Here is a 16,026-nt window from a genome sequence, read left to right as displayed (position 1 = left end):
ACAGCTTAATCAGAACAGAGCTAGTGGTGATTCTGGGATTAAAACAAAAGGGGGTTCAAATTGGAAAAGGGTCAAAATGAGTAAAGCTTCTTAAATGCTTTGTTTTATAAATAGAAAAAGAAAAAAAAGTATTACTGTGGCCTATGGATAATCTGAAAAAGGAAAAAAAAATGGAAGAAATAGATCATCTTGTATAATAATGAACACTTATTAAAATGTTTCACTGAGTGGCTTTTCAAATTACCTTGGCACCTCAATAATAAGGTCTTATTTTCACTTGTGTTTTCTTTGGCAGGAAGATGGATGATCACTGACACTAGATTGTATGCTTGTGCCTTAAACTTCCAGCTTATGTGTTTAATTCCCATGAGAGGTACCCCTTTCCTAATGGAATGGGGATCATGGCAATGAATTTTGGTCTCACTAGGGTTTTGTAAACATTGTCCTAGAGTGTGACAATAGTGTAGGAGTTAACCCACAAGTCCCCAATCTAACTTATCCTAGGCTTTCAATGTGAATGTTGTAAGAAGAGTTGGAATTGAATGTTATTAAACATGTGATAAGAACTGTCAATATAAAATAATATTTAGAAATCAAATTAGATCTGTGATATTATTTGAATCTCTGGTATGACTTTTATTCTTTACCAGATAATATTCTTCAGTATCTGTCCATTATTCGAAGAGTCAATTGCTTAAATATTTAAATATGTATAAACACATAAACTTTTCAACTGTGATCTTCCCTAAATCTAGTCTTCTATAGTATGTTCTAATGTGCTGAAAAGTAATGAGTCAAAATACCTTTGACAATTCAGACTATTTTGGAATATATATTCAGGGACTGAGGGTTTGTTACTAGAAGTGCTCTATTTTGACCCTAGGCTACAAGCAGACTATGTATTTGGTGCCTTTTTTTCCTACCAAAGAAAAATTAGGTCAAAATTGGTGCTAAATTTCATTCAAAATTATTTTTCTTTTTAAATATATGTAACACAATAGGAGATATCTAGATCCAGCAGTATTACGAATGTCATATTTTGTATATATATATCTGAGGAAAAATCTTACCTATAAAACAACTGAATTCAAATTCCTACTTTGTTAACACATAAGGCATTAAAGTACAAAACTCTAAGAAAATGTTACCAAATAAAAAGATAGTAATGAATATAGCGCCCCAAGGTAATAAATTTAAGGAAAAAGTTCCATATGGTTTTACATGTCAACAATATCTCAAATAATAAGAAAGACTACCTTGTTAATCTTTCTAGCACAAAGTTAGCTATTCAAAGCATTCTGTAACTGAAAGTATGTGAAAAAATATATATTGTATTATATTTATATGTTTACAAAATAGTTTTATTGAGCTTATTTAAGTAGATATGTTAAGCTATTTGGGGGGGGCTAAAATCGAAGTCTGAGGAGTTATCAATCTTAAAACAGTGAGTTATGTTAAAAAAAACTCATTAAAATATCATTGCATCTCTTTTCAGATTTGACATAAAGACTTAAATTAGTAAGGATTATATCTAGATCTGGGTCAGCAAATCTCAGACCTATGATTTATCAAAGGCTCTTAGCATCACCATGTGGCTCTGAGTTCCTGTAAGTAGAATTCAGATGAAGTAGGAACCACAAATTTTTAACTCTGCTGCCTTCTGTAGTCTTTGCTTTAACTCTATTTTATAAATATAAATTTCCTAATTAGGAAGACCATACATTTGGAATCTATTCTAGTGTACTGAATGCCCTGTTGACCAATGATATTCCTTTTTACTGTTAATATTAGTTATGTGTGGAAGGGAGAATGAGGGCTTGTTAATCAGAAGGGTGAGAGTAAATATCTTTTTAATAATAATAACTTCTGATGCAACTTAATATATTGTGGTTTGAGAAATAAAAGATTGTAATGACAATGCACAATGCTGGATAAATTTGCATGTTGTTATTTTGTTCACCTATCATTAGCCTGAAATTTTAGCTACAACAAATTGAATCCTGCAGTATTATTAAGAGAGAGCTTGGATATTTTAAGTATCTCCTAGTATAATATGACATTTTTCATGTCAACTTATTTTAAAGTTCATTTGAAAATAATTTTTAAATTATTTTGCATTTATCTTCAAAGTTAAAATTTATTTTAGACATCAAAACCAAATCATTCCAAGTGCTTGCTGCACACTGCGATGTAGCCCTGCTTCTCTACCTACACAGGATGCTATTATTGGCATAATTGTTGTTTAAATATAGATCATTATGTGAAATGATTGTGCTGAATTTGATCAGTTTGCAGGATTTTAGTACTTGCCTTTTTAAAAATTATATGTTTCTTTAAAGGATATAATTTATAATTGATTTTTTTATAATGTGCAATTTAATATAGATAACCAAAACCTTTATAATGAACTTTGTAATCATTTGGAGAATAAGATTATTTACAATGTGATATTCTCAGTAAATAAAAGAAAAACATTTCAGCAAATTTTTATAAGGCTTTGTGACTGTGTTTATGGAATTCTCCGGGGAGATGGAGGAAGGAAAAATTACTGAAGTGAAGAAAAGAGTTTGTGTTAAAGAAAAGAGATGTAAGTTATGTGCTTTCTAAACTGCCTATTTCTTTCATAATGTTAAGTGCAAGATATTAAAGAATTAGGCATAGCAAGACAGCAGCCATTTTAAGGAAAACAGACATTTTAAAGGGCACAGCTATGCCCTAGTTTCGTTTCAGGGCAAAAACCACCAGGCTGGGGTTAAAAACCACAAGACAAGGGTAAACGAAACTTAGCTAATGCCAAGGAGAGATACCCAATCAGGCTGAACTTGGTCCCCAGGTGTGAAAATTCCCCGCATCCTGTGAACAAAGTACAAAAACAGCTGGATTGCTCTGGGAGGGGGTCCCTCTCTTAACCTGATGAGAGACTGCTGTGTCAGTACAACAGGCAGAGTCGGACCCTAGCTTAAGCTAGCAATAAAGCCTTTTGCACTAGCCCGATAACCCAGCGTCCCCAAGGTGGTGAGAAGTTTTTCTGTGCCACTGATGCATAGTTCCTGGCTGGAGGCAGCTAGAAGGACATCATCTACATATTGAAGAAGAGGTAGGTGGGGGTGATCGCTACGAAAGGGCATCAAGTCTCAAGCCAAAGCTTCATTAAACAAGGTGGGTGAATTTTTGAAACCCTGTGGCAGTCTAGTCCAGGTCAGCTGTTCACACATGCCAGTATCTGGATCTCCCCACTCAAAAGCAAACAATTCTTGACTTTTAGGTGCCAGTGGAATGCAGAAGAAGGCATCCTTGAGATCTAACACAGTGTACCACTGATGGGAAGGAGGCAAGGAGCTCAGCAGAGTATATGGATTAGGCACCGTGGGATGAATGTCAGCCACCCTAGCATTAACCTCTCGTAGGTCTTGGACTGGTCTATAGTCTCCCGTGTGTGGTTTCTTAACCGGGAGGAGAGGCGTGTTCCATGCAGAATGACATGGGCGGAGGATGCCGGCTGCCCGCAGTTTTTTTAATGTGTGGCGAAATGCCTACCCGGGCCTGGTGCGGAACAGACCTCTCCTGCCACGTCCACTGCTCCCCTCAGCAGTGTATTTCCTCAGTCTGCCTGTTCTGCTCACCACTCTGGCTCTGGTGAATTCTCTCACTCTCCCGTGCTTCTGACTGTATCCAGTGCTTGTATAAATAAATAAGTAAATTTTTTAAAAAAATAAAAAAAATAGAAAATAAAATTATTGTCAAAGAAGCCAGGAAATAGTTGGAAACCTAATCAAAGAGATCAATAAACTATTATTGAGTAATTCTTTAGAATATATAACTAATGTTCCTTACTTGCTAGGAACATAATAATATAATAAACTCTTCCTGGTAACTAACACAATATAAGCCAGGTGTGCTCAGCTTTATGAATAAGCTATCTAGACATGCTAGACCCATGTTCTTGCATTAACTCCTCATTCTTGTGGTTTCTCTCACCTCTTGTTTTGACTTCCAGCTCCTATTCTTCACTAGGCTCCTTTGCTTAATATTCAGTTTGATTCATTCTCATGGATTTTGACTATTTTAGCTCCCTTTCACTAGATTCCCAACTGGTCTACTAACTGAGAGAATAGATAAAAGCATTCTTGCACTTCACACATAGTGCAAGGGACTAGTATCCAAGATCTACCAAAAAATCTCATACAACTCAGCAAGAAAACATATAGCAATTAAAAATGGAAGAAAAGCTAATATACACGTCTCCAAAGAAGACAAACTCTGAAGAGGCACATAAAATGCGCATCATCACTTATCAGGGAAATGCAAACCCAAACCACAGTGAGGTACCACCTGATATATGAGAATGACTCATATCAAAAAGACCAGAAAAAACAAGTGTTGGCACGGGCCTGGAGAAAAAGGAGCCCTCATACACTGTTGGTGGAAATGTCTACTGGTCCAGCCTATAAGGAAAATATTATGGGGGTTTCTCAAAACACTGAAAATAGGGCCTCCCTGGTGGCACAAGGGGGTAAGTACAGCACTATGAAGCAATATGCAGCCTCTGCAGCACAAGTTCGATTCCACGCCAGCCAGGGAACTACCCATCTGGCACAGCAGACCTCTCCTGTCTCACCCCTTGCTTCCCTCAGCAGTGTATTTCAGTCAAGTCTGCCTGTTCTGCTCCCCACTCTGGTGAATCCTCCCACCCCCACACCTCTGGCCTGTACCCCAGTTCCTGTATGCATAATAAATCTTAAAAAAAAAAAAACCCACTAAAAATAGAATTTCCATATGATCCAGCATTCCACTCCTAGGTATCTTCCTGAAGAATATAAAACACTAATTCAAAGGGACATATACACTCGTATGTTCATTGCAGCACCACTTATAATAGCTGGTTATGGAAACAACCTAAATGCTTACACCAGAGCAGTGAATTAAGAAGATATAGTGTGTATGAAAATACTGCTCAGCTATTAAAAAAAAGATGAAATCTTGCCATTTGCAACAACATGCATGAACTGGAAAAAATTAGAAGATAAATACCAGATGATTTCACTCATATGTGGAATATATTAAAATAACCCCACAAAACAAGGCACTGACAAGAATGAACCAAAACAAACAATAGAAATCTGATTGCAATATTGAAATTTTCAGAGGGGGGAAAGTTGGGGTAGGGAGCAAAGGGGGAAAAGATGCCCCCTTTTTCCAAAAGGAAGCATTTCTGTCTCAAGCTAATGGATAAATGAGCTGACCTTTGCCAAGCTTCCTCATTAACCTGAGTTGGGTCAACACTTTGCACTGTAAATGATTTCTTTCTTTGAAGCAGCCTGAAAACAAGATTTCGGTAAGTTCTTAAGGCCAAATTTTTCAATTGCTTCTAGGGTCTTTCTTGAGCTACAGTTACACTGTTAATGGACACAGCCACCACGGACGTTGGGCAGTTGTTACTCCATGACTTAAAACTAAGACTGTCCCTCTGTCGTAAAACTAAGACTAAACGAGATAATACACGCGAAATCTTACTTTACATGTGAGGTTCAACAAATGCTTGTGGACTGACAGGTGAAGACAGAGCAACAGAGGACAAGGCTCCCAAGAGCGAGGGCAGGACTTTCAGAGCTGTATAAGGGACAGACCTTCGGGCGCCCTTAAATCCCCAGGGCCCCCCCACGCAGCAGCCATAGGCTCCAGGGTGCAATCTGGGCCCGCCTCTCCTCCTAACCCTTTGGCCGCTGCTGACCTCTACGCGGCCGCCCCACAGCTGCAGCTCCAGTTTGCTCCGCTACGGGGCGCCCGCCCGCCGGGCCACTGGGGGCTCAGCTAGGAGCGCCCGAGAGGCGGGAGAGCGAGGTCCGGTCTCCTAGGCAACGCCATCAACTTCCGGTATGAGAAGGTTGTGGTTGGCGAGAGGCCACTTTTTCGTCACCTGGCCGCGGCGGCAACGTACGTACGTGCGTGAGGGGCGCGCGACGCGCCGCTGAGGCCTGCTGCGCCCAGTTATTCCCAACTTCGAATTCTCGCTCGGACTTGGGGCCGCCGGGGAGGTGGCGCCCGCGGGCACAGCCGGCCCTGCAGGGGCGGGGCCCGTTCTGGGCTCCACTTCTCCGGGCTCGCGGGACACGCCGGGCGGCCGCCGACCGCCTCTCCCGAGCCGCCAAGCTGGAGCCGGACCTGCAACTCGATGGGGTCGGAGGCCCGGCCGCGGGGCAGCGGCTCCTCCAGCCCGGGGCGCGGGCCGAGAAGCAGCCGGCGGCGGTGGCGGGCCCCCGGCGGAGCAGCTGGCTGCGCTGGTTCACCACGGTGATCCTGTGCGCCGCCTTCCTGGGGCTGGTGAGCGCGGGGCTCGAACCCCCGGGCCGGGGCAGGCGTGCTGGAGAGGACGGGCTTTCCGAGTTCGAGTCTCGCCTCCACCGCTTCCAAACTGACTTTGGGGGCCTTACTTAGTCCCCCCCAGCTTCAGTTTTGTCCTCTGGAGAATGGTACACGTCTAATCTAAGGGTTCTGGTGGTCCAGAATTTACTATTATCTAGCTTCAGCAGCCTTGCCGTTCTGTTAAGATGAAAGTGGCTCTCGTGGCCGCACGACACAATCCCCAGAATTTTAGAGCTTTTGTCTGGGATTTCCTCTTCCTCCTTTGATCAAATTTAACAGACCTATTATTTTTTGCAGAGTGGGAAATAGGCAAAGAAAAGGAAAGTGACTTTTCCGGATCCCACAGCTTGCTAAGTGGTCGAGCCAGGAGTGTCTCCTATTAGGTCAAAATCCTATGTAAGCAAGCTCAGAATCTTCAGTGTTTTTCTTGAATAAACTGCCCAGGAGAAGGGCCCTCTGCCAGACACCTGGGCTGCGCGCTATTCCCTTAATTCCGGAACCCTCCATCTCTTGATCATTTCGATTCTGGAAAGTAGGAAGGGTGATATCTCTGATGAGTGTCACTGACGTCTTTCTCAAGTAAAATTGACAATATTTGGGGGAAGAAAACATTTAGTAATCATTGTAGATGCTTCGTGAACTCTCACTGTGTGACAAGTCCTGCCTTATGTGCTTTTCAGGAAGAAACTATTTTGATTCAAACTGGCATTCAGCCTTTTTTTCCTGTGCCACTTGGTTTGCGCTGTGCCCAGGATTGTCCTTAATCCTGGACAGCTCAACCTTGGGGTACAAGCACACCTAAGCTTTTAGAGCTTGTTTTAGAAATAGAATTGATTATAATTTAAATTAATGAGAAACATTTTTTAAGTTTCCAAGGAATATCTTCTATGAACCAACTATAACCCTTAATTTTGCTAATACTAGATTGTCTTTGCATCAAATTTTGTTCTAATGTCGTTCCCCAAGGCTTAATTGATTATACTCCTAATGGCTTTGAGTTTTCTTTGAAGAAATGCAGATTAAGAAACATTTAAATTTTGTCTTCCCTTTGTGTTTATATATGAATTTAAAGAAAGGATCCCATGTATGTCCATAAATAGTGTGACTTTTTTAAATAACTTTAGAAAGTGAGAGAAATATTTTCATGATTTGGGAATTTAAGCATCTAATATCTGTGTTTTTGTGCAATAATGTATTTCAAAATATACAAACCTACTTCAGTATTATTTTAATGTTACATTTCACTCTTAGTATAAAATAGTCTTTTATGGTATTAAGCAAATGAAAAGATAATTACAGAAAAAGCCAAAAGAATTAAAGAATATTTGAAAAACTTATTGTTAAACCTAGAAAAACAGTAGGATTTGGGGGGCACACCAGAAAGGGTAGTCTGTAACACTGATAGTACTAGTCATGATGATTTTTCCTGATTTTGGGAACCAATTAATCCCCTTGGTTATGTTCAAATGCTCTCCTCCTTGTTTTTATAATGAAAAAATCTATCACATAGACATTAATAATTGTAAAGAAAAACTGTTGTCTTTAAATTTTAGGGAATGAGTATTGCCATCTTGGGGCCCACATTTCAGGATTTGGCAACAAATGTGAACCGCAACATCAGCAGTCTTTCTTTGATTTTTGTGGGCCGAGCCTCTGGATATTTGAGTGGCTCTGTGATTGGAGGGGTTCTTTTCGACTGTATGAATCACTTTCTGCTTTTGGGTAAGTAAACACCAGTTTTAGCTTCTTCGTGCCTTTCAAGGACTTTACCATGTGTCTTTAAGCAGGAAACGAGCTAGTCGCAGAGCTGACAAAATGCAGAGTGTTCAGGTGTCCTCAGTGCGAGTTAGGGTTCCCTGGTGCCTGCTCTCATCTGGACAGTTACAGGCTGTCAGTGCTGGGCCAAGCTGGAAAGCTGGCTCAGCCCTGGGGTGTGTTGGAGATGCTTAGCTTTCCTGACCTTGATGTAATTTAGGCATCACCCCTGGATCACGAACTGATGTCCAAAGAGGACTGCTTGTCAGGGTGAGGGCACATTTCCTGGGCAACACCTTGAACCTAAAGGGGTTCTTAATTAAGAAACAAATAAATTTTTTAGCTATTTTGCTGTAAACTTTGCCATGCTATATATTTTAGTTTGATTATGAGCAGTGCTAGATTTGTATTCCTATTACAATAATTTGTACTTTATAGTACTTTGTACTTTATAATCCATGAAGATTATAAAAGCTTTTCAGTGATATAGCCACTTGTAGAAGCTGACGGTCTCATCTGCTCATTGTTACTGAGTTTTAATTTGAGCTCTTTTGCATTTTGGGGGGTGGGTTTGAGGCTGACTTGATCAACGATGCTCTGCTTGAATATCGCATTGTACCGCTGACTTTACCTTTTTTCTCAGGGGTGTCCTTGTTGGCCACCACCGCCGGTCTTTATGTTGTTCCATTTTGTAAGTCGGCAGTCCTGCTGATTGTCATGATATCTGTCTTTGGTGTTTCAATGGGAATTCTGGATACAGGTAAGTTAGCTCTGAAGTTATATGTGGGCATAGGGAATTTCTATTACAAAATTCAGAGCACATGTTATTATTACATGGCCTTTTGCAGTATCCCGTGGAGTGACACCTACTGAGGTGATCATGAGGTCACCCATTCAGAACACCCTTCTGGTAGCTCCTCCTCTTGCTAAGCAGGGTGCCTATTGGGGTCTGTTGACCTTAATGTGAGGTGAAAGAGTTTTGTTCTGTGAGATAGTGTTGACTTACATTGTACATCACCGAAGGGCCCTGGAGTGGGTCATTTCAGCGCAGGTGAGCAGACTGGCGTTTTGGGCTCGAATTTATCATTCTAGTAAGGGAAGGAAGGATTGCTGGGTTAACAAGCTCCAAGTTTGGAGCCTTTGGCTGAGAAAGCATAAAAGCAGCTATCAGTTTTAAATGCACCAGTCTTTTGAATTAAGAGAAGCCTGTGCTATTATTATTTCGCTCTCTTTTCTCTCAAAAGTCCTGCTCTCTTTGAGTAGACCCTTTCTGTCTATTGTGAGAGCTTGAAAAAACTACTGTTAATATAGGAGGTATTCTTTCCTAAAACCAGCTTCCTACCTTTCTCCCTTGCTCTGCTGTTAATTGCTCAATTGGGAAATGTTTTATATTTTAGGCTTAGGTTGGTTGTGTAATTGTGAGTTTATCTGCAAATACGTTTTAAAAACAAGAAAGGAATGAAACCCAAAAGTGCCTGCTTTTCTGTATAGATGTATAAGTGCAGATGCTGGAAGTTTCCATGCTTCCTGCAATGGGCACTGCAGAGTCCTATAGAGCTCAGGTTCCTGAAAAGGTATTTTGCATCTGCCATATACGTGAATAATTTTCCTCAAGTGACTACCTTACTGGTGTAAAAAATTTCAGTAATTTGGCCACAATGTCATGAAAAAAATTTACCTTTTACTTTATATGTATTTTTATAAGGAAATACAGTATCTTTCCTCCTAAAGCCTGTTGTTAGAGCTCTAGCATACAAAGCCTTGTGCTGATGTGCCTGGCTCTAGACGGTAGTGGTTTCCTGGCTGGTGGAATTCCATGTTATGTGGGGTTACACCTTGAGTTCTCTGGTAGCGGCAGCTGAGAGTTCCTCAGTCCTAGAACGGAGTGAGTGGCCGTATTTGTTATCTGAGTACGTTATAGTCTTGGCACCATGGAAAAATGGACTTGCCCTGTCTCTGATTGTCTGAACCACGGAGCTGCTACCACAATTCAACCCTCCTTCCCTCTTTCGTTGGTAGGTGGTAACGTGCTAATCTTGGCTATTTGGGGGGACAAAGGAGCTCCACACATGCAGGCCTTACACTTCAGTTTTGCCTTGGGTGCCTTTTTGGCTCCACTGCTGGCTAAATTGGCATGGGGGACGGCGGTGTCTGCTGACAACCACACAGAGGTCGACTCTCGGCAACCTGCCCTGAACCAGTCCTCCGGAGCTGACTCAGACGTGCTACTCGGAGTGCCTGACAACATGACTTTACTGTGGACTTACGTTATCATCGGTACTTATATATTTGTAGTTTCTGTCTTTTTCCTTGCTCTGTTTTTAAAGAAAAGTTCAAGGAGAGAAACAGCGAGAGCAACTGCTCAGAGGTTTCGAAAAGCTAAATATCACCACGCCCTTCTTTGTCTCCTTTTCCTCTTCTTCTTCTTTTATGTTGGAGCCGAGGTGACCTATGGCTCCTACGTTTTCTCATTTGCAACCACCCACGTTGGCATGACAGAAAGTGCAGCGGCTGGGGTGAACTCCATGTTCTGGGGCAGCTTTGCGGCCTGCAGAGGTCTGGCCATCTTCTTTGCGGCCTGTTTACAACCCGGAACCATGATTGTGTTGAGCAACGTTGGCAGCCTGGCTTCGTCGCTCTTTCTGGTGCTTTTCGACAAGAACCCCATTTGTCTCTGGATGGCCACTGCCGTGTATGGGGCCTCGATGGCAACCACGTTTCCCAGCGGTGTTTCCTGGATCGAGCAGTACACGACCATCCACGGGAAATCCGCGGCGTTTTTTGTCATCGGCGCGGCCTTGGGAGAAATGGCGATTCCCGGGGTGATTGGGACCCTCCAGGGAAGGTACGAAGATTTGCCCATCGTCCTGTACACCTCCTTGGGGGCGGCAGTCGCCACGGCCGTCTTATTTCCCGTGATGTACAAACTAGCCACCTTCCCTCTGGAGGGCCAAGGGAAAGAACACAGGAAGAGCGAGGACCAGAGAGCTCTGCTGTCTAGCTCTGAGCTCAATGACTATGAGGAGGACATTGAGGACGAGGACGCAGAAAAATGGAATGAAATGGATTTCGAAGTGATTGAAATGAACGCCACAATGAGGAATTCTGTAATGGAGACGTCGGGACATACTTTGATGGAGCCTGCAGCTGACCTTTTCAGCCTGTCTCATTCCAACGGCCTAGAGCTGGAGTGGGCCTCACCACTTATCCCCGGCGACTCGCCTGGCAGTGACAGGGCAGGTAACCAGGACAGGAGGGACTGATGCTGAGAGAAGAGGGAGTTACCCTGACTTTTTGAAAATTATACTTCTGAGGAGGCCAGTCAGAGCAGAGCTTTAGCAGAAGCTCAGCATGCTCTGAGATTCGGGTTTGCTAAAGGTTTTGAAACATTTTGTATGCCAGAGCCTTCTATAAAGGAACCGATTGTCCCATACAGCGGCATCTTGTAAAGGCCAGTGTTTGCACGGGGCTGGCTGAGCAGTATTTTATGGTTTTCTCCCTCGGCATGCAAAGCAAGCATTTATTTTGACCACTTGGCTACCATCGTAGTAGCAAAGCCCTTAGTAATCAATGTCAGTCATAGGTATTCTGGCAGGCAAATTAGGCAGCGTCATTTCACAAAAGAGTGTCTTTGCAAACAGAAGTTTTGTTCATTGCTTTTCCCTGTCCATAGCATTGCACCAACAGATTCTGTTGAGTCTGGTTCAGTATTTTATGAAGAGGATACGAGTCAGTGCTCTAGAGGTTCTGTTCAAGTCTCGATGCTGCTGACCAGCTTTTGGGCTATGCATTCAGCCACTTCACTCACTTAGGACTCGTTTATCTCATCTCATCATTGCCTCTAAAAGTGAAATACAAGTGATACTCAAGTAGATTTTAAAGTTTGTGCAAGATGTCTGCTGGAAATAATATAAGTGCCACCCATTCTTCATTAAAATGAGAAGTGAAACAACAGTAATAGCTTTACGAAAGGGCTGCTGATTATGACCTTATGTTAGTGGAAAGAGAGTCAATGTTTTTACTGTGTTTGAATAATTATCTGAAGGACACAATTTAGTATTGTTATTGATTCTAAGTGTACCTTTGTTGACATTTGAACATCTTTGAAATAAGAGTATGTTTTCAAATCAATGATCATATAACATTGTGACAAACTTTGATTGAATGTTTTCCATATACAAAATAATGTTGCATGTAACAATCAGTGTCTTATATTCAGCGAAATACAGTGATTCATTCAGTTATGCAGATTGTGCATAACATACAGATGTTTTAAAGTTATTTTTGTATGCTGATTTTTTTCTATTATGTTCCAAAGGGATTTGGAGATAAATGTTCTGCTTTCAAAATCTGTCTCAGAGTTTCTTAGTAAGTAATAGGGCTGTGGATGGGGTCTCTTGTGGTCTTAACCTACCTCAGAAACAGAGTCTGAGTCCTGGGGTTCTGGATTTGCTGCTTCTCATTGAGTCTGACTGGTAAAGTCACATGATAAGCACTGTAGACCAGACTGCTAGTTTAATTTTCAACGAGGTGCAGTCTTTTCTGGTGATAGAAGACTGATATCAACCATGGAGAGCTGCTCCTTCCTCCGTGTGAAATAACTGTCAAGCCAAATTAATGATGCAGAGGTTCTCGATGGCCCAGGAGTCAGGATCAGAGGGGGACCTCATAGGAGTCTGGCTAGGCTGTTGTGAGCCAGCCTTTGAGAAATGATGAGCATTGATGATAGATGTTGTTCACATCTCTTTACCAGAATTTATGGTATCTGTTCCTGCCTGGCTACAGTATGTTTGTTTTCTTTGACCTAATTCTTACTAATGTGCCTTTGTTTGTCATTAAGTGAAGTACAGTGCCTTTCTGGACCATTGCCATTTCACCTTATGCCCTGGCCACAACACTACTTCTTGTTACTAATCTAACAGTTTCTGGAGGAAGTAAGAGTAAAAAGTCTGTTCTTGGTCTGTACACACTGTGCTTCTCTCTTAGCTAGAACTTGGAGACTGCTTGTCCTCCACTTGCTGGTTTTCTTCAGGTTCTTGAAATTTGGGCGTGGTACCTATTGGCAAAGAGGAGGCTTGCTAGAAGAGAGATTTTCCTGTAGTGTCCACAGGGAAGGGGTAGAAGATTCAGTTCAAGGAGAGATGGCTTGACTTAGGAACGTGGTAGAAATGTGAAAGTCCATACTGGAAAGTCCACTTCCACAAATCATATTGAGCATGGCCCTATGAGATTATAGGCTTTTAATGTTTGATAGTGTATTTCCATATTGGAAGGATGAGATTTGGTACAATTCCAAGAATTAATACTCATTCTAATAGTCATTTCTTAGGTAAGTGTCTGAGACCCACAACCAACCACTACTGGCATTTTCTCTTGCTAAGTAACAAATCCTCACCCGTTAGCAGCTTAAAACTACAGACAGTTTGTGTTTTCCCGTTTCCTTGGGTCAGAAATGTAGGCACAATGTCGCTGGGTCCCTTGCTCATGGTGGCCCAGGTCTGCAGTCACCTGCTGGACAGAGCTGTGTTCCCTTTGGAGCTTGGAGTTCCCTTGCAAGGCCTCATGGTGGCAGGCAGTCTTCACTTCCTTGCCATGGTCAACTGAGGGGCCTGCTTCTTGCTGGCTGCCAGGTGGCACCTCCCCTAGTGCCCTGGGCCATGTTCCTCTCGAGACCCCTCATGGTGGGTGGCCTGCTGCTTCAGAGCCAGCTGGAGGCTCTTGTCCAAGTCTGCCTGGCTGGCGCCTTGGACAACATAAGGTTGTCCATTGTCACCTTTACCACTTTCTGTTGTCAGAGTATGTCCCAGGTTCTGCCCAAACTCAAGGGGAGAGGCTGGTACAGAAATGTGAGTCTTTGAGGGTCATCTTGAGTCTTTGGGGGTCATCTTGTGCATCACTACACTGGGGTGAGGCAAAATAAAAGATGAAGCAAGGTACCGACTGAGCTGGGGGAGAAAAGCTTCAGTATCTCCAGGGACTGGAGATTCAGCTTAAATTCAGCTTAAATCAGTAGAAGTCAGCTTTTCTTGGTAACATCCAGAACATTTTTTTTTAAAAGATTTATTTATTTTTATGCAAGAGCTGGGGTACAGGTCAGAGGCGCGGGAGGGTAAGAGAATTCACCAGAGACAGAGCTGGGAGCAGAACAGGCAGAAGATCTGAAATATACTGCTGAGGGTAGTAGCGGGCACAACAGGAGAGGTCTGCCACGCCATGTGGGATTCTTCTCCCTGGCTCTCCAGGAATCGAACCTGCACTGCAGAGGCTGCAAACAGCTTCAAAGCGCTGTGTTCAACCTGCTGCGCCACCAGGGAGGCCTGCATCCAAGAACACTTTGAGCGCACATTTTGCAATCACTGTTGTTTTCCAAACAAATTTTATTATATTTTAGTTTTTGTTATAAATGTACCTCGTTATAAAATGGTAATGGCAGATTAGGGATAAGGGACAAATAATCCACAATCTAAACTAGAGAAGTCTTTACATTTCTCATCAACAAAATATCTTAAGGGTTAAAAAAAAAATTGAGATAAATTGTCAGAAACAACTTGAGGTTTATGTCTAGAATCTATTAACACCACAGTTGGTAGATAGGTTTTTCATTTGACTTGTTTGTTTATTAAATAAAACAAACATAGTTGGCAGGTGACCAGTACAGCAACGCATCTTCAAAATTGTTGAGACCCAGATTACGTGTAAAATGATCATTTTTCAGAGGAACTCATTAACTAATATGGGTTGTTCTGTCATAGCTAGAACTTTTGCTTTACAATAGTGTTGTGTTACCCAATGCTGCCCCTTAAGATTACTTCTAAAATAGAGTATAACATTTTTAATGGGCATAGATGAGATATATACTTGGAGATGTCCTGTATCTGTGTTTAAGTACCACTTGTTTTGTTCATAGTTTTGTGAGAAGAGTGTATGTCTTTGTGTACCCACCTATATTATGTGTGTTTGATATTTCTAGATACTGTAGGTGGGATAGATCTGTTAAGGATGGGTATACAAAAGATTAAGGTATGCCAAAGTTTGTTTAAAATATTCCCTTTTTTAATTGAAATTTTTATTCATTTATTTTTTTATAAGGTGGATACCAGTTTTAAATAGTGTTTTCTTCCAATTTGCAGTGTGAGGGATTCTAGCTCCAGATGGAAGGTTAGAGAACTAAAGATTGCCTGTCATATTTTAATGTGCATTAGAATTGTCTGTCCTATTTGTAGTCTTAGTGTGAGGTTTAAGTATACAAGGTATCTAACACATAATCATACAAGGTATTTTCTTTTTTTTTTTCTTTAAAGATTATTTATACAAGAACTGGGGTACAGTCAAAGGCAGGGGAGGGTGAGAGGATTCATCAGAGACAGAGTGGGGAACAGAACAGGCAGACTGACTGAAATACACTGCTGAGGGGAGCAGCGGGCGAGGCAGGAGAGGTCTGCTGCACCATGTGGGTTGCTCCCTGGCTCTCCGGGACTTGAACCTGCGCTGCAGAGGCTGTGGACAGCTGCACAGCGCGGCGGTCTACCAGCTGCACCACCGGGGAGGACACAAGGTATTTTCAGGAAGTTTTTATTTCCTGTTGTAATAGAATTTAATAAGTATAGGGTCAGAAATGTTGTGGCATATTTCTCATCAACTCTCATACATAATATAAATTATAGCCCTAGATAAAGACCTAATTTTAATGGGTCATGATGGTACAGGGTGTCAGTGGTGATCTAAAAGAGGAAGTGTGAGTGCAGCAGACCTCTAGTGTCACCTGTTGCTTCTCTTAGCGGTGTATTCCAATAAATCCACCTTTTCTTAAAAAAAAATAAATATAATAAAGTGTGTTTTTCCTTGGGACTAAAAAACCAAACCATCAAACCAAGGCTGGTGACCTTGGTGATCAGGACGATCTAATAC

General features: G+C 41.9%; 1 protein-coding gene across 1 annotated transcript; it reads left to right on the top strand.

Moving 5' to 3' along the window:
* Nucleotides 1-7,919: 7,919 nt before the first annotated feature.
* On the top strand, nt 7,920-13,268 carry LOC311187065 (sodium-dependent glucose transporter 1C-like; the record flags this gene model as incomplete). Its single annotated transcript, XM_084258298.1, has 4 exons — nt 7,920-8,085; nt 8,762-8,878; nt 10,138-11,358; nt 13,105-13,268. The coding sequence occupies 4 exons, from the start codon at nt 7,920-7,922 to the stop codon at nt 13,266-13,268; spliced, it is 1,668 nt and encodes a 555-aa protein (XP_084114424.1).
* Nucleotides 13,269-16,026: the final 2,758 nt, after the last annotated feature.

Source organism: Talpa europaea, assembly GCF_964194135.1.
Source record: "Talpa europaea genome assembly, chromosome: 2".
Taxonomy (NCBI): Eukaryota; Metazoa; Chordata; class Mammalia; order Eulipotyphla; family Talpidae; genus Talpa; species Talpa europaea.
The sequence above is the reverse complement of the archived record's forward strand: the minus strand, read 5'-3'. Positions and strand labels throughout refer to the sequence as shown.